This window comes from Phoxinus phoxinus (genome assembly GCF_949152265.1).
Source record: "Phoxinus phoxinus genome assembly, chromosome: 20".
Taxonomy (NCBI): Eukaryota; Metazoa; Chordata; class Actinopteri; order Cypriniformes; family Leuciscidae; genus Phoxinus; species Phoxinus phoxinus.
In genome coordinates this window covers 22,633,315-22,658,901 of record NC_136895.1, presented here as the reverse complement: position 1 = coordinate 22,658,901, position 25,587 = coordinate 22,633,315, and the positions used below count along the sequence as shown (strand labels likewise).

The 25,587-nt window shown below is 38.3% G+C and overlaps 1 protein-coding gene across 1 annotated transcript in view; it reads left to right on the top strand.

The window, feature by feature from the left end:
• Positions 1-1,888: 1,888 nt before the first annotated feature.
• The window catches only part of LOC306988936 (NACHT, LRR and PYD domains-containing protein 3-like), a 35,944-nt gene continuing 12,245 nt past the window's right edge, over positions 1,889-25,587 (top strand). Inside the window, exons 1-12 of the mRNA XM_079594162.1 lie at positions 1,889-2,749; positions 3,148-3,215; positions 16,406-16,534; positions 16,958-17,062; positions 18,998-19,105; positions 19,303-19,387; positions 19,626-19,821; positions 19,915-21,847; positions 24,046-24,216; positions 24,740-24,910; positions 25,009-25,182; positions 25,396-25,566. Coding sequence (XP_079450288.1) covers positions 16,512-16,534; positions 16,958-17,062; positions 18,998-19,105; positions 19,303-19,387; positions 19,626-19,821; positions 19,915-21,847; positions 24,046-24,216; positions 24,740-24,910; positions 25,009-25,182; positions 25,396-25,566 — 3,137 coding nt within the window. The 5' untranslated portion in view covers positions 1,889-2,749; positions 3,148-3,215; positions 16,406-16,511. The remainder of the gene's footprint in view (positions 2,750-3,147; positions 3,216-16,405; positions 16,535-16,957; positions 17,063-18,997; positions 19,106-19,302; positions 19,388-19,625; positions 19,822-19,914; positions 21,848-24,045; positions 24,217-24,739; positions 24,911-25,008; positions 25,183-25,395; positions 25,567-25,587) is intronic.

Genomic DNA, 25,587 nt, shown 5'->3' with positions numbered 1-25,587 from the left:
ATGTATTTAAAAGGATTCTAACGTTCAGAGTGTGTATTCACTCCCTGCTAGTATTTAATTCATCATTTGGTATGATATTCTGCACTCTTTTTTTCTAATGAAACATTACATTTCAAGGAAACTGAACATGACTTGTGACTTTGTTTGGAATTATTATTATTTTTTTCATTGTGCCTTATTATTATATTAGGTGTTTGTTAAATCATATTAACTACATTGCATTCAAAGTTAAACACATTGTTTTTTAAACTTCTCTTGGCACGCCCCTATAGTGACTAAACATGAAATCATATCCCTTTGTTCTTCTTACCGCTGATATGCCATGATCTTGGACCCCATTTTATATTAAAATGTACGGTCATCATACTTCCTAAACCACTCACACCTCATTGTTTAAAACAGGAATGAGTGCATGTAAGTCTTAAAAATAACCTTCTTAATACAGTCAAAAAATGATTACATTTCAATATGTAAATCTTAGCCTATTTAAATACTTGAATTTTAAACAATAAAATTCACAAATGTTGAACTGGTTCACAAGTTTAATAACCAAGGGAAAATCAAAAGCATTAATATTATCATGATAGACTGAGAACTACCGGTAAATACGGGTGTATTGTGAAATGACAGGGCAAACATATTTTTTTTAAGGTTTAATTTGTTCAGTGACCATTCAGCATTAACATAAACATGCTAATTATGTTTTATTTACTGGTGGAATAAAGGAAGAAGAAGAGGCTGGTCAGATCATAGATGTGTCCTGTCAGCAGAAATCTGGCTCTTCAATAAAAAGCCTGCAAACGATACTGATGATATTGAGATTAAACAAACATAATGAAGTATATGTTGCTGATCTTAAATCTAATTTAGCAAATCAGAATTTAGCACATATTGCAAAATATATCAAATGATACAAACTGTTATGTTTCTAAATTGTTAAATCATTGTTTCTTACATAAACTATTTCTTTTATATATATTTTTTTTTCATACCATAATTTCAGTTTATATTTCTATACATTATATACAGTACAGTTTAAAAACAAGATTTTTTTTTTGTTTTGGTTTGGAAGATTCATTAGTTCACTAGCCATATGTAGACTTGAAGCTTAAATGTCATACGAGCGATTTTGAGAAGAATTGTTAAATAAACATGTTATTCTGGCCAATATACAGACAAGTGTTAAATAACCCATTCTCATTTCACTGTAAGTAATCATTGTCAAATCAAAGTCAGTGTGTTGTTATTAACATGGACAAACTAAGCGAGCTATTGTCAAATGATGGAGAGAAAAAATTAAGAAAAAAATGGGAATAACCACACCAGGGTTAGACTTTTTTAAGTAAAGTCTTTTTCCTCTTTATAGAGAAGCATGTTGTGTTTAAAATGGGCAACCAAATTGAATACAAATATTATTTAACTTTTATATACAGCCTAACTTTATTTATGTGCTTTTTATCTTTATTTTTATAGGAAAATGTGCAGAGGGATGAGACTGGGGTTTGATTCAGGACAGCTTTGGACACATGTGCGGTGTGCACATTTGATTTCATCATAAACACAAAAAGTAAAACTCGTATAATTATAGTGTTTATTGATTTAGGATGTAATGCTGCATCAGTCTTCTAATACAACGTAAAATTGATCTGCAGTTTGAATTCATCACATGTGAAGTGTATTTATGACCATCAGTCAGGCAAAGTAATGATGGAACCAACAAACTGTTGGATGGGAAGATTATAATTTGTTTTCTAAATAGTTTGTAGTATGGTATATTTTATTACTTATAGTATTTATTAGTTCGCCTTAAACAGGATTTTGAACTATGTGTAGTAGATAGAATAGTCACGCTCCAGCAGGTGGCGGTAAACACCCGCCAGTAAAACCCAAGAAGAAGACGAAAACGAAAGTAACTAGGGAAAACGGAGATACCAAGAGAAAGCGTTGGATTTGATTAATGTGTGTCCCGTCATTTTGCACCGACCCAAGTTTAATATTTTCGGTCATTTATTTATATTTCATCCACAAGTGTGATGGGAAGTCCGTTTTTTCCCCGCGAACCGGATCTTTCGGACAGTTCGTTTCAATGTCCGGTTCTTTTCCGTGAACCAGTTCTTTTACGTCCTCACGTAAATTACGTCAATTGTATTAACACGGCAGATAAAACGCATTCAAATAAAGTAATTTGTAATCATAACTTAAGTTAAATACAACAATTAATAGTCCCTCTGAAAAAAAATTACCACCTCATCGGTTCTCATGTCGAACGTGTCCGAAAGGAAAAAGTTCGTTCGATATTTAGCCTACACGCATGCTCAGTAGCTGCTCGTGCTCATCAGTTCTCTCACCACAGCATGTCTCAGTTCACTGAATTGTTTGTTGGATTTACTGGAATAAAATATAGGCTACTCCGGAATATTGATTTATTTCGAGTCGGACAGTCAGGCATGTTCGAAAGTGAGTAACTTTAGTAACTTGGGGATCAGCGCTTACTCAAGACGCGAAATGTTGAACGATTCAGTCCGATTTGGTGTAGGCTAGCCTACTGGTTCGACCGGTTCACTAAAAAGAACCGGTTCAAAAGAACGATTCGTTCACGAACCGGATATTACTCCACACCTGCAAGAACCATCACTCCACCTGCGAGAGATTTGGAGAATGTGTTGGTGACGCGCGCTGACAGGCCACAAATTAGTGTTTTATAGGCTAGGCTACTTATAAAATCACTTTTTAGTGGACAAGACTGCAAGTAAGTTTTGATACTTTCTCGATTACAATTAATTGGGGGAGTAAAGTATGGATTTCATACTTTATGTAAGTGCGAAGTTACAGATTTATAGGCCTAAGTCATGAAGGTGAAAGTGAAAATTACTGACAAGTTATTGAAAAAAATATATGTTTCTGTAGGTTTTTCTACATTTTAACTTCGTTTATGCTGTTGTTTTTGTTATGCGAAATCGAAAAATATTTTTAAATTTACACTTAGACAGATAATGTGTGTGTGTGTGTGTGTGTGTGTGTGTGTGTGTGTGTGTGTGTGTGTGTGTGTGTGTGTGTGTGTGTGTGTGTGTCAAAGAACGTAATAAAAATATGTTATTAAAATGTAAATATTTAAGACCATGTCTTTAACACACTCTGTCTTTAAAGGGGGCATACATTCAGTGTCAGTGAAGAGTGACTCGTCAAAAGATGGTGGCCAACCAAACTTACCAAAGGTATTTCATGTGTGTTTTTTTGGTCACACGCTGTGTTAGAAAGTGTATCAATGAATTATTAGCATAAAACTATATAGTTAACATTTTTACCAGCGTTTGTCTTTGCTAAAAAATATTTACTGTAGATATTAGTAATATTTTCCCTGGAAATGCAGTAGGCTATTTTGATTTATTTTATTGGCTAACATGCTGATACGTTTTTCAATATGCTGTTTTTGTTATGCGAAATCGAAAATATTTTAAACCAGACATATACAGTTAGTAACGTTCTTTTTTTTTTTTTTTTTTCAAATATCTTAAAATTAAATATTTAAGTTCACATTGCAGTTATGATAGTATATATATTAGCTATTCTGTATGACAATTATACATCAGATTGCTTTTACTCAATCAGTTGTTTTATAGGATTGAATCCGTATATCATTAGTTTTTTTTTATTTAATATCATAAGTAAAAAAGGATAAAATGCCTCCTTTTTCGTTTTTTTTCTTCTTTCATCCAAAAAATGAAAAACATGAATTTAGCTTTAATTTAATTTTTTGTTCAGAGGTAGAAAAATGAATAAAGAGTTTTGTGTTGTCCAAATACCCACTGTAAGGGTTCTTCCAAGAACAACAAAAACATCTAGAGACATTCAAAGTGTAAACATTTAGCAGGAATTCTAGGCTGATTTGGCTGTTGCTACTGGAATGGTGGGTCCATTAAAACTCATTCAGTCATCACCAGTTACTTTTCACAGTTTATTTGACTTGACATGTAGGACTAGACATTTCTCAGATGGCAGTGATGGTAATTGTTGGTTTCTAAAACTCATAAACAAAACCATTAATAAAATACAAACACATTTGCAAATCTTAAATCATACTGTACATCTGAAATCAGCTTTAGAAATCAAATGAATATAATGCCAAAGAGAAACTAAACATAACTAGAATTCAACATATAATATTATATATAAATGTATAATGACACATAATGCTTTAAACTAAACAAACGGTCAACAATTCCACACAGACCTTGTCTGAATGACAGTTTCTTGGTGCAAACAAGTGGAGACTGAAGCATAATTAGTAAGGGACCACAGGTGATCTTATTAAGACTCATTCAGATCACAGCAGGATTTTCTACACAAAGAGTCAACAAATTACTTGTAATAACTTGAGTACTTAAGGCATTTGAATATTGTGAGTGTAAACGAAACGCCCCATTCCTCTGATTGATCAGTGAAGATCAAACCGTGTGTAACGCTTTTGTTTAAATAAGGGTGGCCGGATAGCTTGCCCAAATGGTTGTAGTCAGGTGTAAGCAAAGACGCACGTAAGACTGATATTCCACAGTGGTGTTTTATTATCAGCGCCGTCGTCGATCCCACGCACACATGGGCAGTTTGCAAAACACTAACAACAACTTGCGTTACTTAATAAAAATAAACATCAGAAATAATAAAACGGCTTGCACACATACATGCGACGTTCACCGCTCGCGCTTCTCATAACGACTGCCCACTCTGAGAGAGGGATTAACAGAGTGCGTTGCACCTTAAAGGCGCAGTACCTAATTCTACTTGTTACAGATTCCCCCCTGTCAAATAAAGGCTGACCCCAGCCGTACACAACCAGGGAGCATTACTGTTTCACTTAACAACCATACATACATGCCACAGTTGAAAAGGTGTTACAGGGTGAGAAAAACTAAAATAATGCACAACCCGCACAGTCCCACAAATCTGTACATTGCACTTAAATTCAATAAAACAAAAAAACCTGTGTGCAACCCCCACATATGGAATAACTTTTTTTTTTCAAAACATCAAACCATGAACATTTGCCAATAAACAACAAGCGACAAAACAAAACCATTGTTTCATCTCTCCTTACTGAACTTCAATCTTGCGTGTATGATATGGGTTAGTCCACCTATTAACTGTCCAGTCAGAAGTAATTCTGGGGTTCGGTCTCGGTCTCAAGTTATAACGGTCAGTACCCTGGAACGGGTCATTTGTGTCAAATCTGGGAGTGGTAAAGTCACGTCTCATGTCAGAGTACTCTGTGTCTGCAAAAACAGCACCGTCAAGTGTCTGTTCAGGTAAGCTTTCTGAGGAAACGTCATTGGGCAGTTCGGCCAACCAGTCTCCAGCAACACTTAAGGCAGTATCGTGAGATTCTCCAGGCCCGTTTTGGATAGAGGCACCTTCATCCCATGATTGTCTATTGTCACAATTATCAGAGAGTTTCTGTTTGGACAAAGCAGTATTCCATGAGTGAAAGGGCTGAAGGTTCACAACGTGAAACACACCAACATCCTCTCCAGTATCGACTTTTTCCAGCCTGTAGTTAACATCAGACAGTACTTTTGAGACCCTGTATGGACCAGAGTATACTGGAGCCAGCTTGGCTGTAAAGTTTGCTACTGCATTAGACTTTGGGGGTGTTTTCACTCTAACCAGATCATCCACAACATAAGAAACCGAACGCCGTTTTAGGTCATAATATCGTTTCCTACGTTCATGTCCTTCCTCTAGAGCTACTCTGGCGTGATCATGAGCGTCTTGTAAGGAAGCTCTCAAATTCTCCGGGTATGTTACATCCGGGTCATCCACTCCCTCAACATTCGGTTGTGTGATCAAATCCAGTGGAGTTTCAAGCTCACGTCCATACAACATCATAGACGGTGACAGGCCTGTACTCTCATGTGGCGCAGTACGAAGAGCGAAACATATCTGAGGTATGTACCTGTCCCATGAGGTGTGTTTGTCCCCCACGTATGCACGAATGGCTGTCTTCAAGGTACGGTTCACCCTTTCCGTAGCGTTTGTCTGTGGGTGATATGCCGTAGTCAACCTGTGTTCTGTACCCAGGGCGGCCACCACATCCTCGAAGAGGTTACTCACAAATGGTGTGCCACGGTCTGAAATCAGGTAAGTCGGTGCACCGTGTCTGGCAAAGATTTCGCTCAGGAACTTACTTGCAGCAACTTGCGCTGTCGCTGTTCTGACTGCATTTACTTCTACCCACTTTGAGAAGTAGTCGACAAACACAAGAATATACTCATTTCCACTCTGCGTCCGAGGGAGAGGGCCCACAAAGTCTACTCCAGTGTATTCCCAGGGCTTTTGTGGTTTGATTGGGACCATCAGACCCGCTGGTTTCTTTTGACTAGGCTTTGTCAATTGACACACGGAACATGAGGTAACGTATCTCTGCACATCCTCTGTCATTTTTGGCCAGAAGAACCTAATCTTCAGCCTGGTCAATGTTTTTGTAATTCCGAGGTGTCCAGCAGTAGGGTGGTCATGGTAGTATTTTAACAAAGCACCTCTGATGGATGTAGGCGCGTAAAATTTGAGCTGTTTCATTGGATGTAGTCCACAAGTCACTTTAGAGTCTCTGATATACAGCAAACCGTCCTGAATGACATACTTTTCATCCACATCCTCTTTTCCGGCACTGTTAAGGGCACATATAAGGTCACTGACCACTGGGTCATTTTCCTGTAATTGCTTCAACTGTGCTTTGTCTGTCAGCATGACTGAGGACAGGCTACGGAGATCCATCCCCCCAATGATTGCATAATCTGGCAGAATGTCTATTGGGGCAGCCTCGCACTGAATTGGGTTGCGGGACAAAGCGTCTGGGACCTTGTTTTGAACACCTGGCTTATGCACAATATTAAAATCAAAGTCCTGCAGGCGTAAGGACCATCTCGCTAGACGTCCTGAACGGTTTGGGCGATTCATCAGCCATCTCAGGCTATTATGGTCTGTGTAGACCGTCACATGCAGGCCCTCTACATAGGGTCTAAAGTACTCCAGAGCCCAAATCACTCCCAAACATTCCTTTTCAGGCGTCGAGTAGGGTTTCTCAGCCTTGTGTAGAGTTCTGCTTGCAAAAGCCACCACAACATCTCGTCCCATGTCGTCTTTTTGCATTAGGGCCGCACCAAGACCCAGGTCGCAAGCGTCCGTGTGTACATAGAATGGCCGTGTGAAATTTGGAAAGCATAAGATTGGTGCTGACGTGAGACACTTTGTCAAGAAATCCATAGCAGCCTGGCAACTTTCATCCCAGCAGAACGGTGTTTCTTTCCGGGTGAGACGGAAAAGTGGTTCTGCTTTACTCGCATAGCCAGGGATGAAGCGTCGATAATAGCCTGTAAGGCCAAGGAATCCTCTGACATCCTTTGTGTCTTTTGGTGTTCTGAACTCAGTCACCGCCTTTACTTTTGCCGGGTTTGGTGATATACCCTCTGGTGTGACACGGTAGCCAAGGAATATGAGCTCACTTAGACAGAACTGACATTTGCTCAGCTTTAGAGAGAGACCTGCTGTCTGCAGTCTCAACAGAACCTCCCGAAGGTCTTCAAGGTGTTCTTCAAAGGTCGGTGAAGCTATTACGATATCGTCCAAGTATACTGCACAGCATTTATAAGTCAGGCCAGCGAGGACAGTGTTCATGACCCTTTGAAATGTAGCGGGGGCATTGCTGAGCCCGAAGGGAAGGACTTTGAACTGAAATAGGCCACAGTGAGATATAAAAGCAGTTTTTGGTCTAGACTTTTCCTCAACGGACACTTGCCAATACCCTCGAGATAGATCCAGTGTGGTAATAAATTTCCCACGGGACAGAAAGTCTAATGATTCATCCACCCTGGGTAGAGGATATGAATCTTTCAGTGTGAGCTGATTTAGACCCCTGTAATCAACACAGAACCTGGGTTCTCCACAAGGTTTCTTTACGATCACGACCGGCGCAGCCCACGGGCTTGATGACGGTTCAATAATTCCTTCCTCCAGCATTTGTTTTATCTGGCTTTCAATTATCTGCTTTTTCTCAGGGGAAGTACGGTAAGGTGGCAAATTGACAGGCTTCGCCCTACCGGTATCGATCATGTGCTCTGCCAGTGACGTATTGCCCAAGTGACCATCAAACATGCACCAAAAATCTTCCACCAGGGCAAGGAACTGCGCTTTTTGTCCCTGTCCTAAACATGCCTCCTCGACTTTCTCATTTAAGTCAGTCTTTTGGACACCCATGAACATCATGCGCCCTACCGCTGTAGACTCCATCCATTCATCCGCTAGTTCACATGTTTCTGGCGCAACGGTGTCACATAAGGTTACCGTCCTGGATGGAATATGAATGTTGACTGCCGCTCTTAACATGAAATCCATCCCTAAGATAAGGGGTGAAGCGAGATCAGGGACAATAACAAATCTATGGTAAAACCGTTTCCCTTGGAATCCAATATTCAGCCAAATGACGCCGGTTGGGCTGCAAGTTGCTCTGTTAGCCAATTGAATGGGGGGCGATAACCAAGGGTGCACTTTTTCAGAGCTTCCTGGAATGCCAGAAATGATATTAGTCCCAATTGCAGAAAGGGAAGCGCCTGTATCAAGAGCTGCATCAACTGCTCTGCTGTAGAGGTTTACTTTGACAATGAATGGGGTGTTCCAGAATGAAGAAGAAGCCGGGTCTTCCACATGACCCAGGATGAGTGTCTCAAGTGTGGACGCCGGAGAATTTTGGGGCATATTTACCTTCTGGAGGGAGGATTGCCCCTGTGAAATGTCCTCCCTCCCCTGAAGTTTCCCTTCTGCTGGTCAAATGTATTTTCCTGCTCACCCCTGTTGTTGTTTTGGTTCTCGCTACTCTGATTACGACCTGGCGTTCCATTTCCTGTTCGTGAGTTCTGCTTTGTAACACCCGGGAAAACATCTGCTTGTGGCACAAAGCTACAGTTCGGACAATTTCGGGACGTGAAACCAGGTTCGGAGCATTTAAAGCAGTAAAGTTCACGTGCTTGTTCCTTCATTGGTAGCGGGGGCTCATTACGGCTGTTTGGGCCAAGAACAGAATGGAGCTCATGTGCCCGCATCAGGAGGTCAATGACTGACGTGATCTCTGTACCATAAATCGCGACTCTGTACCGCTCCAATGCATGCTTACAAATCAGTTCAATTTGATCTTGTTCTGTTGGGGGAGACTTCAGCTTTTTGAATTCGCTCAATAGATGCGCTACAAATGTTGGAAAAGGCTCATCAGGCGCTTGAACACGGTCAAGGATGCCTCTCAAGATGCGCTCTTGATTGTCCAATGGAAGAAACACACTTTTAAAAAGAGTGCGGAATTGTGTCCAGGCTGTTATGTGTTCACTCAATACTGAAAACCATTTCCTGGGCTCTTTGGCTAGGAAGCGAGGTAATTCGAGAAGGATCTGAGCGTCACTCAGCCCCAAAGAGGTTCTGTATACCTCCACAAGCTGAAGCCAATCCTCAGGCTGAACTTTTCCATCTCCTCTGAACACAGGTGGCTCAAGTTTTGACTGATTCAAGACTGAAGCTAACGCTCTAGTTGTGCTATTAAGCAGCGAAGAAGTGTGAGAAAAGTCTGTTGCATTTTCAGGCGCTATGTTGCAACCAAAGGCTGTCGCTGAAATATTTGGCATGACGTGAACAGGTTTGGCCTGGGCATATGGAGTGGAAGAGGAAATTGGACCATTTCGTGCAGGTAACGGGTTTGAAGCTGCTGCGGACATGTTTTGAGTGTAATCGTCAATCATACCTCTCTGCAGATCAAGGGACTCCTTTAAGCATTTTCGCAGCACTGCTACTTCAGTCCTTAGCGACTCAACCTGTGTCTCCAGGCAGATAGTCGGCTTTGGAGCTCTCCTCCTAGGCTCAGACTCAAATGGTAAAGTCAGGTCAGTCATATCTGTCAGACCATGCACATATTTAGCCATTATGTTCAATATAGGCAATATTAAAAACCTATGTTATGCAGTAATTTCAGTAAAACCGTAAATTATGCAGTTTTCAACAAAAGTCAACAATTGTCACCACTTTCACATTATGACAACAATGATGGAAGTAAAATGGTCTTAATTTTTTCCACTTGTCAACCTCAGAGCATCAACAAAGAAAAAAAAAGAAAGGAAAAAAAATTTATGTTTCTCTTAATGAGTCAGGAAAACCTTTTCAACAATATAAGTTTTTTTTTTTTTTTTTTTTTTTTTACAAAGGAATCACAAAACATCACATATATATATGTGAGCTTTTATGGCAAACCTGTTGAACAGTTCTGATGACGCTGTGAACACGGAATTCCAGTTCGAATCCCGGTAAGATTCAGATGAATCAGTCAATTGCGAAACAAGATACAATCAGTGTTCACGGTATTTGTCCAACTCATTAACAGTCTATCGTCCAAGCCAGAACATGTTTTTTTTTTTTTTTTTTTTTTTTAAACAGTTGAAACCCTTGAACGGTTTTATTGACCCGCTGATGAACCGATGACTCCTTTTATGATTCGAAACACGTACCAGAATGATTCTCACGTGCCTGAACGAATCTCACGTGTCCGAACGAATCTCACGTGTCCGAACGAATCTCACGTGCTTTCCGGAGATTCGGCGTGGGCAAAAATGTCCATAAATCCACAACAAAAGATAATATCCTCGATCGACAATTCCAAAGGTCCGATCCGAGGCCAGAGACAAAATGTTCGGGCGCCACTTGTAACGCTTTTGTTTAAATAAGGGTGGCCGGATAGCTTGCCCAAATGGTTGTAGTCAGGTGTAAGCAAAGACGCACGTAAGACTGATATTCCACAGTGGTGTTTTATTATCAGCGCCGTCGTCGATCCCACGCACACATGGGCAGTTTGCAAAACACTAACAACAACTTGCGTTACTTAATAAAAATAAACATCAGAAATAATAAAACGGCTTGCACACATACATGCGACGTTCACCGCTCGCGCTTCTCATAACGACTGCCCACTCTGAGAGAGGGATTAACAGAGTGCGTTGCACCTTAAAGGCGCAGTACCTAATTCTACTTGTTACACGTGCCATCATCAGTTGTTCCTCAGTTCTTAGTGAACCAACTCTCAGTGGTGGCTGGTCAACAGAGGGCGCTAGGGCCAGACACACAAAACTATAATAATAATTAATTCATATTATAATAAATGATATAAATTGATATTACGTTCAGCTCTGGGGCGACAGAGAAATCGCACACAGAAGGCGGGTTTATGTAAAAGTTTAGCCAATTGCTGTGAACACTTAAAGATAATGACATAAAATGTAACCAATCAGCGTCCTCAAATCTTGAAATGGGCAATGTTCTCTATATCGAGCCATTGCTGTCAGGACTAGTCTGAATGGGTTGAATAAAGCAAAAGTATCTCACCAGTAAAGTTTTGATGGATGACAAATGTAATCATGTAATCACCCAGCAAGCAATTTTGTGCTAATAGCCGTCAAAACACAGCGCAGACGTCTAGGCTAAAACACGGCTAAATTGGGGCTGTCAGTGAAAATCTAAAAGACGTCTAACCATAACCCAAGAATAAGACGTCTAACCATAGCCCAAGAATAGACATGTCATCAATTAGGCGGCTATTAAACGACTACATGTACATGTAATAGACAACAAAATGATGCTAAATGATTCTTTTCACTCAAATATAATGGGTTCTCAAATGACAATCCATCCAAACAAGTTAAATATAAAGGTTTTATTTAAAAAAAGAACATTAACAACTTAGACAACTTACAAAAAGATCAAAACATAAAAATGTTATTAAAAAATATTAAAAATATTTAACAAATATTAAAAATACAACAACTTAAGATAATAAAATATAAAACTCTGTTGCTGCTGGGAAGTTGGTCATCACGGCATCTGCCAAATAAGAAAAAAAGTAATTTGCACAAGAAAAGCATTGTTGACAGTTTAACCTCAAGTGTGCATGTACATTACATTCACCTGTTTTGTGTGTGTGTGTGTGTGTGTGTGTGTGTGTGTGTGTGTGTGTGTGTGTGTGTTTAGGTTTTAATGCATATCGGAGCTATTTGCATTATTGATATATTGCCGGATACTTTTTATAATTGCTAATTTTATATAGCCAATCATACGTTGGCCGAGAGAGCTCAACGCACTGCAACTGAAGAAAACACATGCAAATAGAAAAACACCTGCAAATTAAGAAAACATCTTCATCAGTTTCACAACACATGTGTGCTCCAAATACTCACAACACAACCAAATACAGAAGTGCGCTGCAAAAGTTCACAACACAAACAAATACAGAAAAGCGCTGCAAATAGAACAGAACACAACGGAAATGTTTCCGGGGAACACAATAAGTGACGGACCCGGCTGGTACGTGCTTGGTTCTTACTGCTTATAACTGTCTACTTTTTATTTTATTTTATTTTTATTTTTTGCAAAACATACAGAGATGACACGTTTATGACATACAACTTTGTATACAATATACAAAATGTATTTACAATATGTTCTATGTTATAAGAATACTAATCAGATAAGAACAATGAGCTGAAGACTAAAATAAATAAATAAATAAATAAAAGATAGAGAAAAAGAACACAAGGGAAAGATATTAATCTATACATCAGTTACATTGTACACATTTTGTCATGTTACGTTAAAATAAGTTTCATAAGAAATGTTAGAATGCAGGGTCCAAATATGAGATACTCACACACAGATATAACGCATATTTTAAAAACTGTGTTGTATAAAATCTATATTTATTTGCATCAGTTATGTTAACAGCAAAAAAACTATATTTCTGGTAAGAACAGCTATTCAGCTGACGCACACCGCGCTGCGTTGTCATGGGAACACCCAGGTGAAAATAATGAGGAAATTACGTTGTCTTTCGTTGCTCCCTTCATCAAGTCCGTTCCCAAGCGGCTACATAACGGCACACAAGTGCCCTGCTCCCTCCAAAAAGTCCCCACTTCAAGGGCTCTGCCGTCTGCCCTTCTAAGGGTGTAGGGCATAGGGATGCTCACGAGCAATAAGCACGTACCAGCCGGGTCCGTCACTTATTGTGTTCCCCGGAAACATTTCCGTTGTGTTCTGTTCTATTTGCAGCGCGTTTCTGTATTTGTTTGTGTTGTGAACTTTTGCAGCGCCTTTCTGTATTTGGTTGTGTTGTGAGTATTTGGAGCACACATGTGTTGTGAAACTGATGAAGATGTTTTCTTAATTTGCGGGTGTGTTTTTTCTATTTGCATGTGTTTTCTTCAGTTGCAGCGCGTTGAGCTCTCTCGGCCACCGTACAATCATTTGTATTTTTATGCTGTATTATAAAATAAATTTGAAAGTTTTAAACTTGAATGAATTTTGAATGAAACTTCATCATCTTATTGTGCTTGTACAATGACAAATATTATTCTACTCTATTAGCTTATGCTCTCTTTATGTAATGTAAGGTTGGAAATAATCCAAGATTATTTCAAAGCAACAAAGACACTTGCTTTTCTCTCAGACATTTCCAGCACAGCAGTGCTAAGATTGATGTGGGCCTGTAGGCCAAAGCTTTTGGACAATGGGGGAAATTGTGATGGTCTGATTGGTCAGTTTGAATATCTCACACCTAGGTGTTAGTCACATGGTCGGTGGAAATGTCAAAACAGTATTGTAAGTGTTCTTCTGGCTCTTTTCTGGGGATGCTGAGCTGGTCTTGAGAGAGTCTCTCTCTCTCTCTCTCTCTCTCTCTCTTGCTCTCTCGCTCTCTCTCTCTTTCTCTCTCGCTCTCTCTCTCTTTCTCTCTCTCTCTCTCTCTCTCGTAACATTTTACATTTATGCTGGGTACAAATGGTTTAAATTCTCATTACATCCATGTTGTAACTATTTTAAGTGTAAACATAACCTTATTGCACATTGAACCTTTTTTAATTCATGGAGTCAGATTAAAACGAGATCATTGCATATGAGAACATGTGTCTTATTTAACCAAAATTCCTTTGAGACGCTGGAAAGAATTGAACACGCGCGTTCTTTACCGGCTATTTGGAGACCGGAAGTTGGGGCGAATAGCCAGCTTTTACAGTAACAAGCCATTGTTCAGACAAATTCAATATTATAGTTTAAATCAATGATGGACTTTGTCAAAGATGAGAGGCTGCAACACGATCTCATGAAAGTGCGTATCTATACCACGAATGTTATTTCTCGTACCATTTATACGCCAAAAATGTTTTTTGCGTGCATATGCTACGCACTGAAAACCCTTGGGTAGGATTAGGGGTGGGGGGTGCGTGCGTCTTACACGCCATAAAGTGCGTATCATATGCACACAAACTATTTTTGCCGTATAAATGGCACGAGAAATAACATTCGTCGTATAGATGCGCACTTTCGTGAGTCCGGGCTGCAAGTGAGGAAATTCTATTTTCATATCATAATGATCTAAAGAAAAGAGTAAAATATATTTGTGGCTTTCACTTTATAATAGGTTGCACATGTTTCATGTTTACACCTTTGAATTCAGATCATTCTAGTTTAAGACCACGTAAACATGGGGTTATACGTGCATGTACCACGATACACTGTTACCCGCTAAAATGTCACGATTCCAACAACACATGGTAACAAATAATTTAGCTAAAAAATGAGCACGTGTCAAAACGAAAACACAGATACTTACAAGACAAAAGTAGGAATGTATTTTTCCTGTTCTCTTCGACCGACAGCTGAATGCAATGCTCTGGCTCGTTTACAATTTTTCAAAATGGTGGAAATGTTTATCGCGGGATCGTGAGAACGGTGATCTCTACTAACTATCAAGTCTCGCGTTGCCAGTAGTCATGTCTCAGTTGGGCTGTTGCCATCTAGCGGTTGAGAAATGTAATTGCATTTTAATTTAATTTAAAATAAAAGACAGTCAAATAATATCGTATATTTTTTTTATGAATGTGTGACAGCAAACATGAAGCTGCGTGGGCGAAAAACATGTAAACAATTTTAAGACTATTTTGGGTATACTAACCGCTGGTCTAAATCAGGGCTATAGCCAAGCCGTTAAACGTAGACACTGATCGCCTCGATTTCGCCGGGTGTGCTAAAAGCAGACTGCACATAGCCCGTCCAATTCAGAGCTAAATGTCATGAAATGACACTGGCACCTTGTAGATATTATTACCAATGCGAACATGATGGGATATCATGTTAAACTCGAATTATCTGAATCCAAAGGTGTAAACATGAAGCACGTGCAACCTATTATAAAGTGTTATTTAAGCCACAAATATATTTAACTCTTTTCTTTAGATCATTGATATGAAAATAGCATTTCCTCACTAAAGCTCTCATCTTTGACAAAGTCCATCATTGATTTGAACTATAATATTGAATTTGTCTGAACAATGGCTTGTTGCAGAGAGAGCATACGCTAATAGAGTAGAATAATATTTGTCATTGTTCAAGCACAATAAGATGAAGTTTCATTCAAAATGCCTTCATTCATTCATTCAAGTTTGAAACTTTCACATTCATTTTATAATACAGCATACAAATACAAATGTTTGGCTATATAAAATTGGCTATATATTTATATTATAATATAAAATGGAATGGCCAACTTCCCAGCAGCAACAGAGTTTTATATTTTATTATCTTAAGTTGTTGATGTTTCTTTTTCTTTCTTTTTTATATTGTATTTTTAATATTTGATTTGGTCATTTTTATGTTTTGATCTTTTTGTAAGTTGTTAATGTTCTTTTTCTAAATAAAACCTTTATATTTAATTTGTTTGGATGGATTGTCATTTATGAAAACGGGTTATATTTGAGCCGCCTTCAGGTCGCCATATTCAAAATGTTTTATATTTAATTTGTATTCTACTGTTTAATAATTCTTAATGGATCTGTATCTGTATGCTGTAAGGTTAAAGGATTAGTTCACTTTCACACAAAAAAGTGCTGATAATTTACTCACTCCGATGAACGAAAAAGCAAGCTGAATTCTTGTTTTCTTTTTTTATTGAAAAAGGAGCCATTTAAAACAAATTCTACTTTCAATATTAAATAAAAAAACACTGAAAGAATGATACACCTATTGAGGAGGAGAGCATTTGAAAATGATTAAATATATTGTGAACTTGAAATAATGATCAAATGACAAAAGAATCAACAATTAATAAAACATTAAATATGATTGTAAAATTATACTAAACTGCAATAGAGAATGTAACAAACGGGGTTTATTTTTCCCACTCAATGTTTTTAACAGTGTAAATTTTCAATTCACTTACATTTAGAGCCATGACTCACTTTATGTTATAGTGTTTGTTGTTGTTGCTAACTTAACATTCTTCATTATTTTCTTGAATAACTGCCATGTTATTAATCTCAGGAACATATATTGTCATCTCCAGGTCAAACTGAACGACTGATTGTTTCCACAAACCAGTGCTGATCTGTTTTCAATGGCAGTTTAGCTGCGGTATGTCAGAGGAGTGAGGGAAGGACTCTCTCTCTAAGATGAGTCTCTCAGAGAAACTGAGGTAAGACTGCGCCTGTTTCGCACAATCATTTTAAACTACTGAAGTTTTAGATTCTTCCTGAAGAACAGAGCATTGTTTTATATTTGCAAATGCTTTGCAGAACTTCAGAACTTCCTAATAAAAAAAAAATTGTGGCCAGTAGATGATAAACATTTAAAATCTGAAAAGGAAAATAAATATTTGGTCTAAATCAAATGTACAGTCTCTTCTTCAGCAGTAGTGTTATATTCAGTACTAAAATATTGTTATTTTATTTTTGATTTTTATCATTAATTTTTAAAATTAAAATGTGTCTATAAGTTATGATTGTGCAAATGCCTCATCACTATTCCGTCTGTGAAGAGAATAGAGAGAGTTTGTGGCGTTATCAAACACAGATGAACTTCTGTAATGAAATAGTTTCTTCTCTCTTTGTGTCATTAGGAAAAGATCAGGCTCACATGTGTCCAGCTCTGTGTCTGTGAAGAGTGACCGTTCAAAGGATGGTGTCCCACCGAACTTCAGTGAGAAAAATACATCTATCAAAAGGTATTTTTATATGTTTTACATTATTGAGTTATAATTTATCTACGATGGTCTATGGGATAGGCAACTCCGGTCCTGGAGGGCCACTGTCCTGCAGTGTTTAGCTCCAACCTTAATTAAACACACCTGACCAAGGCAATCAATGTTTTCAGGATTACTAGATAGATACAAGCAGGTGTCAGGTGAGTTGTTATCACGGCAGAATACAATGAATTAGTGTTGGGTCCGAGTCCACCTTTGTCGAGTCCGAGTCGAGTCCAAGTCCTTAACAACCGAGTACAAGTCCAAGTCCGAGTCCAAAGAGGGCCGAGTCGGACTTGAGTCCGAGTCCTTAACATCCGAGTCCGAGTCGAGTCCGGCCGAGTCCACAAAGATTTAAATGATTTGAAATTGACCTTTCACAAAGACCCTTTATCCTCTGAAGGGTTGGACTAAATTAATGAATGCATTTTTAAACAAATAAGAACAATTTACACCAATGATCCAGTTCAAAAGTTTACACCCCTTGGCTCTTAACGGATGCTTCCTTCTTGTGCATCACTAAATGTTTGCAGGGTTTGTAATAGTTGTGTATGAGTCCCTAAGTTGTCACCAGTGTGGAAATATGGATCTTACAATCATAGTCACTGCTAGTAAGGAGTCAAATATGCAGAAGATGCTGGAAAAGCAAAGAATGTAAGGAGCTGGAGGACTTTTCCTTATGAACAACCATTACAAAAAGAAAGAAAAAAAGTTGTGGATCATTCAGGTAATGACACAATATTAATATGTAATATGTAATCTGTCTTTATTTTGTGTTTGTATTTTATTTAGGCTATTAAACATCTGTTATGTGAAAAATATTTTTCAGTGCAGTAGGCTACTAAATAGAAACAATGTGTGTATGATCCGTCTTATTAAACATTACATTTTGGAGATTCTGCAAGGTGTATGTAAACTTATGACTAAAGTGTAAATGTAACAAAAATGACAACTTATTAGACGCCAAAATGTTGCTATGGTTATCAAGTTTCTTATGTTGCTATGTGTCAAATCATCGCAATTTCATGACTCAAAGGACAAAAATTAAGTGGATTCAACCCCACATTTAAATGCAGTTATCACTCTTTATAATTTACAGTGTGAACGTAACCACTGGTCCTCTAGATTAGAAGTATGAAAAAAATTAACTATTTAGATTGTCAACAGCGCTCCCTTTAAGCCATCACTTACCGCGTTCTGCACTCTCCCTAAAACTCTCGTCATAAACACTGACTGAAGTTGTCCGCACTGCACAGTGAATATCTTATTTATATTGCGTCTGAGAGACTTTGTCTTTTATGAGGGGATTTGCGAAAGGATAAAGCTCGTGCTGATTCTGAACATACATTTTGAGCGAATTCTTCGCATGCTGACTCTAAAACGCCTCTGATTTGCCACTGTGTTTATGCACTTAACTGTGATTGGCTACCATGCTCAACGCTGAAACAACGTCGTTTCGTTTCGTTTTTGAATAATATTGTGTCATCCAGTGCCCAGACTCGACTGGACTCGGACATTTTTCCGAGTCTAAAATGTCTCGAGTCCGTGTCAAGTCCGAGTACAAATTCATCCGAGTGCGTGACAAGTCCGAGTTCATTCAAAATTGGACTCGAGACTGGACTCGAGTCCGAGTCCGAGTTCGAGTACCCCAACTCTACAATGAATACAATGTCCGCTAGTCTGATTTCCTCTTTATTGAACTCAGTCTGCAGCTTCTTTCCTATAACTAGTAACCACTTGGGGGCATACATTTACCAAAAAAGATCATGAATAAATCCATCTATCCAGTCATGAGAGGGACAAATACACGACTATACTGTATTTAATTACCACTTGTAACATTAAACACCCTCTTCAAATTATACTGAAGTATCTCCTGTAATTAAGTGTTTTTTTCTCTGTTCTTTGTGTTATTAGTGAAAGATCAGGCTCACATGTGTCCAGCTCTGTGTCTGTGAAGAGTGACTGGTCAAAAGATGGTGTCCAACCAAACTTCAGTGAGGAAACGCCATCATCTACCAAAAGGTATTTCATTTGTTTCTTATTTTTGGTCACAGACTGTGTTAGAAGGTGTATTGATGAAGAATTATCATAAATCTGTATAGTTCAAATATTTACCAGAGTCTTTTTTTTTTTTTTTTTTGGCTAAAATATTTACTGGAGATTTTAGTAATATTTTTCCTGGAAATGCAGTCTTTTTGATTTATTTTATTTGCTAACAGGCCTCAATATGAAACATTAGATTCAGATTTCCAGACTCACAAGAAACACAAGAATTTCACAGACGATCTACTGGGGATCTTCCAGGTAAGAAAACTTTCAAAAAATGTCATAAGTATTTAATAGTTATAACAAACAAATTGATTATTTATCATGTTTTCCAGCAAAAGTAGAAATTTAATTTCTAATTGTTTTTGACAATTTACTCTTCATTTTAAGTACTCATAAAATAAGAATGAAAATGATCAAAAAAAAAATGTATTCAATTTTTTTTGTATTTATACGATTTGATTATTCTTTTTTTTCTTTTTTGCTTTGTTTGTAGAATCTTGAGAACAAAATAATCACTTATTTGAAAAATGAGCTGGAAAAGTTTAAGAAAATATTACAAAAAGATGACATAGGATACTTAGTGAAGGACTTTAATGAGAACAGATGCAGTATTAAAGAAGCAGCTCTTGATCTCACACTACACTACCTGAGAGAGATGAAGCAAGATGAAGCTGCTAATACTCTAGAAGGTAAGAGACTCATGACCATCTGTCAGATTATCACTTATAAATGTAGGAGAGAAAATTAAAACTATAACTATCTGTATTTGTTCCTGTGTTTAGATGAGCTGATCTTCATTCATCAGCTAAAATGTGGCCTAAAGAAGAAGTATCAATGTGTGTTTGAAGGAATTGCAAAGCACGGTGACTCTACACTTCTGAATAACATCTACACAGATCTCTATATCACTCAGGGTTGTAGTGAACAGGTCAATACTGAACATGAGGTCAGACAGATTGAAGTTGCTTCCAGGTGCCCTGATTCACAAGAGATACCAGTTCAATGCACACATTTGTTTGAAGCTCCTGAACAAGACAAGGAGATCAGAACTGTACTGACAAAAGGAGTTGCTGGCATTGGAAAATCCATCTCTGTGCAAAAGTTTGTTCTGGATTGGGCTGAAGGAAAAGAAAATCAAGATATCAGCTTCATATTTCCTCTTCCATTCAGAGAGATGAACTTACAGGAGAAAGAAACACAAAGTTTGTTGGATCTTATAACTCAATTTTTCCCAGAGACAAAAGGACTGAACCTTACAAGAAGGAATCAATTCAAAGTCCTGTTCATCCTTGATGGATTGGATGAATGTCGTCTTCCTTTAAACTTTGATGCTAATAAGACGTGGAGTGATGTATCATCACCAGCCTCTCTGGATGTTCTCCTGACAAACCTCATCAAGGGAAATCTGTTTCCTTCTGCTCTCATCTGGATCACCACCAGACCAGCAGCTGCCATTAAGATTCCTCCTGAATGTATCGACCGGCTGACAGAGATACGAGGATTCAATGATGCACAAAAGGAAGAGTATTTCAAAAGAAGATTCAAGAATAAAAATCTGGCCAGTGAAATATTTGATCATGTTAAACAATCAAAGAGTCTCTTTATCATGTGCCACATCCCAGTCTTCTGCTGGATTTCTGCCACTGTTCTTCAGAACATATTTGAAGAGAAAAGAAGTAATGATGTAAAAAACAATCAGGCTGACGACGCCTCTAAAACACTGCAGGAATCAAATACTGAAGACACTCCCAAGACTCTGACACAAATGTACACACACTTTCTCCGCTTTCAGATCCAGCAGAGCAAACGAAAGTATGATGGAGAATACATACCAGATGTTTCCTGGGATAAAGACGCCATCCTTTCACTGGGGAGACTGGCATTTCAAGAGCTGGAAAGAAACAACCTGATCTTCTATGACACAGACCTGGAAGCCTGTGGTATTGACGTCTATAAAGCATCAGTGTATTCAGGCATGTGTACCCAGATCTTTAAGGAGGAAAGAGGGATAACTGTTGGTACCACATACTGCTTTGTACACTTGAGCATTCAAGAGTTTATTGCAGGCATTTATGCACATCTGTTTCTAGACATAAAGAAGAAAAGTGTGTTTGTTCATGAGTCTGCTGAACAGGAAAACAACAGTAAAACCATGATTGATTTGCTCAATACCCTTTATTCATACCTGATTCCATACATCAAGAAAAGTGTGTTTGTTCATGAGTCTACAGAACAGGAAAACAAGAATGAAGCCATGATTGATTTGCTCAAGACTGCAGTGGACAAGGCGCTCGAGAGTGACAATGGACACCTGGACCTTTTCCTTCGCTTCCTCCTCGGTCTGTTACTCCAGTCCAATCGGCGACTCTTACGAGGACTGTTGACACAGCAAGAAGACAATGACCAGAGCAAAAATGAAATGGTTCAGTACATCAAGTTGAAATTAGAAGATAATCTGTCTCCAGAGAGATCCATCAATCTGTTCCACTGTCTGAATGAACTGAATGATCAAACTCTGGTGAAAGAGATTCAGACCCACTTTAGAGAAGGAAGTCTTTCATCTGCTGAACTTTCACCGGCCCAGTGGTCTGCTGTGGCCTTTGTGTTGTTGACATCAGAGGAGGAGATGGAGGAGTTTGAGCTTCAGAAATTCAAGAAATCAGATGAGTGTCTCTTTAGACTGTTGGAAGTTGTGAAAATCTCCAAAAGAGCTCTGTAAGTAATTTAAAGCAGAGGTCTTCAACCTGGCCCTGAAGAACCACTGCGCTACAAAGTTTATATCCAACCTGCTTCATTTTGTGATTTTAAAGTAATCCCGAAGAGCTTGATTATCTGGTTCAGATGTGTTAATTAAGGTTGGAGCTAAACTCTGCTGGACACTGGGCCTCCAGGAGTCAGGTTGAAGACATGATTTAAAGACTAAAAAGTAATTTAAAAGAAAAAATAAATTTATCATAAACCTCTATAAGAAAATTATTAATCATATACCAGATATAAGTATACTGTGATATCTGAAGAACGACAGACAATCGTAACGCAGAACAAATGTATCAAAGGCGCACCAGCCAAACTCACTCTCTAGTTCCTCGTCCGGGCTTTCAAACCCTATGAATTAACCCTATGAATGCCGGTGCAAAATAAAACAGCAATTCCACAACAACTATAAAGAGTCTGTATTCTACAATACTAACGTTATTTAACCATATTCATTTACAATTTTTATGGTGAACTATAACCATTATTGATTATTAGGATGGTAAAAAATGTGTAAACTAGTTTTAAGCACCCAGGACATTCTGTTTTTCAACAATTATTTTTGTAGAGAAAGAAACAACATTTTAAAATTTAATTCTGCAAATCATATTGACATATAGGGCCCTATTTTAACGATCTGAAACGCAAGTGTCAAAGCGCAAGTAACTTTGTGGGCGGATCCCGGTGCTGTTGCTATTTTCCCGGCGGGATAAATGACTCTTGCGCCTGGCGCAAATCTAAAAGGGGTTGGTCTGAAGTAGCTTCATTATTCATAGGTGTGGTTTGGGCGTAACGTGAAATAAACCAATCAGAGCGTCCTCTCACATTCCCTTTAAGAGCAGGCGCGCTTGTTCCATGGCGGATTGCTATTATAACGGCGGGTCTGCCAGCGCACGCCAGGAGCGGTTCACAGCGGAGGAGACCGACGTTCTCGTCAGGACCGTAAAACACAGAGAAGTGACATTGGGGATGATGGGAGAAACCCACCCAAATTAGCTTCGGTTAAACAGGCGTATAATTTGGGTAAATGTGTAGCCTAATCTAGATTAAAAAAAAAAAATCTAGATAGATCTTTTTCACATCTTCACGGACACAACAATGATTTCCCTCGTGTGTTAATATTTTTCCTTGTAATAATGTATGATTTGCAAAAATGAAAACTGCTGCGTCTGTTTATAATTATTAGATAATCAAAGTGTATGCGCGTTAACACGCTACATTATGGCCAAGCACGCGCCCTTAAAATACCATATCACTAACGCGCAACGCGCCACTGTCTTTAGACTGTTTTTTTCCTGGTCAGTGGCGCAATTGCTTTCTAAAATTGGAAAATAGCACCAGGGAAGTTTTGCGCCGGAACACGCCTCCTCTTTGCGCTGAACCGCCCCCGCGAGCGCAAATTCATTCCCTAATTTACCGACGTGCGTCTGTGGAGGGAAAAGTCAGCTGTGCGCGGGTGCAAAATAGGAATGATACATGCGTCGGTGTTCAAAGTCAATTGCGCTGGGTGCAAGATAGGGCCCACAGTGTGTCGAGTTTGTATTCTGCTTGCATCTATTTAGTATGCATCATTATCAGGGAGTACTGAATTTGATCTCTTAATATCACTGTAGTTAAATATAGCTTTGTTTTTTACGTTGACGTTTTACAATGTCCAGCCGTTTTAGTGATTAAAATGCTGCGGCGGCTTCACAAATCTTGTCGTTTGTTCTTTTTATCTTTGTTTTTCTTCTTTTGAGAGGTATATACATATTTGTAGGTAGGAATAGGTGTTAAATTTACGGTCGTTTGATTCAGTTCTATGGATGTTTTGCCCTCCAGATTTCTGTGCGAGTCATGTGACAAACTTTAAATACTTATGTCGCCCACATCAAATCATTATTAACTCCCAGATTCTCCACGTCTACAGACTCATTAAGAAAGTTAAATCAAACTAAACTCCTTTTGATTAAAGATGACATTTACTTTATTCAATCATGTTTGTTTGTTTGTTTTTATGTAGCAGAATGAGAAAAGCTGTATTGTCAGTGTAGGCCACCACCCTAGAGTATATTTATTGTTTGTCTAAAATTACTAAATTGATTTTTTTTTAATATTTGTATTTAGCAAATCCATTGTTTGTATAAAATTTTACTTTATTTCTAAATTATTTCTTGTAGGTTAAACGATTGTGATTTAACAGACAAAAGCTGTTCAAGTCTGGCTAAAGCTCTCGGATCAGATAACAATCTGGAAGAGCTGAATATGAACAATAATAATCTACAGAGTTCAGGAGTAATTACTCTCTGCTCTGGACTGAAGAGTGTAAAGTGTAAACTGGAGATACTGAGGTAAGTTGTGTGACAGCAGACAAAAGGTGTGATTTAGATATACTTTACCAAGTTTGTGTACATAATAGATTTCAGTACCATAAGGTAATTAACATAAATTGTGACGACTAAAAATTAGATTACCACTATACTATCTACTTTGTTTCAGAAACAAATATTGTTAATTTACATCACCATAAAGACCATCATGAATTAATGAAACCTACAAAATTAGATTTTTGATTTGCTAGTTGTAGATCTATCTGCTCTGCTTTTTTAAATATTGTAGAAGCTACGTGAATTATAGCATAGCAAAATGATTGTGGCAAGGTCCAAATGAAAAGAAATTAATAAGATTGCAATATCCAGCTAACTGTATCTGAACTAATCATGAGATCTGAAACTATGAGACTGAAACTGAGGCCTGATAGTAACAGATGTGCAGTAAAACTCACTCCCTGGCCTCGAGAGGCACTAGCATGCTTCTCATACTGGTGAAGCTGGTTTGAATCAAATACATTGGCAATTTTATTTATTTATTCAGACTCAGCCAGTGTGCACTAACAGAGGAATGCTGTTCAGCTCTGACTTTAGTTCTCAGTTCTGACTCCAGCAGTCTGAAGGATCTTGACCTGAGCAATAATAATCTGAAGGATTCAGGAGCGAAGCTGCTCTCTGATGGACTGAAGGAGAACTGTAAACTGGAGAAACTCAGGTGAGTTGATAATGTTAGACTATAACTCTATTGTGTCTAACACTGGGCATTTCATTTGTCTTTATATTCAGTGATATAATCTCTATTCTTTTCTGTAGACTCTCAGACTGCAGTATCACAGAAGAAGGTTATAAAGCTCTGGCTTCAGCTCTGAGATCAAACCCTTCACACCTGATAGAGCTGGATCTCACAGGAAATGATCCTGGACAATCAGGAGTGAAGCAGCTCAATGATTTACTACAGGATCCAGACTGTCAACTGAAGACACTGAGGTGGGACGTGATGAAATAACACAACATACATTATATGCAGCCAAATTATTTATAGAAATATTATTTTAATAATACAATAAGCTACATAATATGTTGTTACATCAAAGTTGACTGCATGATTCCAAGACTAAAATCATGTAAAAATGGATTTTGTCATTACACCAAGTTTAGTTGAGAATTTAACTGAATCCTGCTTCATCTTCTCTTCTGCAGGTTTTTGGGTCTTGATGCAGATGAAGCCTGTCAGTATGTGAGAGGAATTGTGGGTAAACACCCGTTACTCCTGAGAAAGCTGAATCTGAGTAAACGTAAACTTGGAATCACACGAGTGAATCAGATTTCTGCTCTTCTGCAGGATAAACACTGTCAACTCAACACACTGAAGTGAGTATTTCACATGGTTAA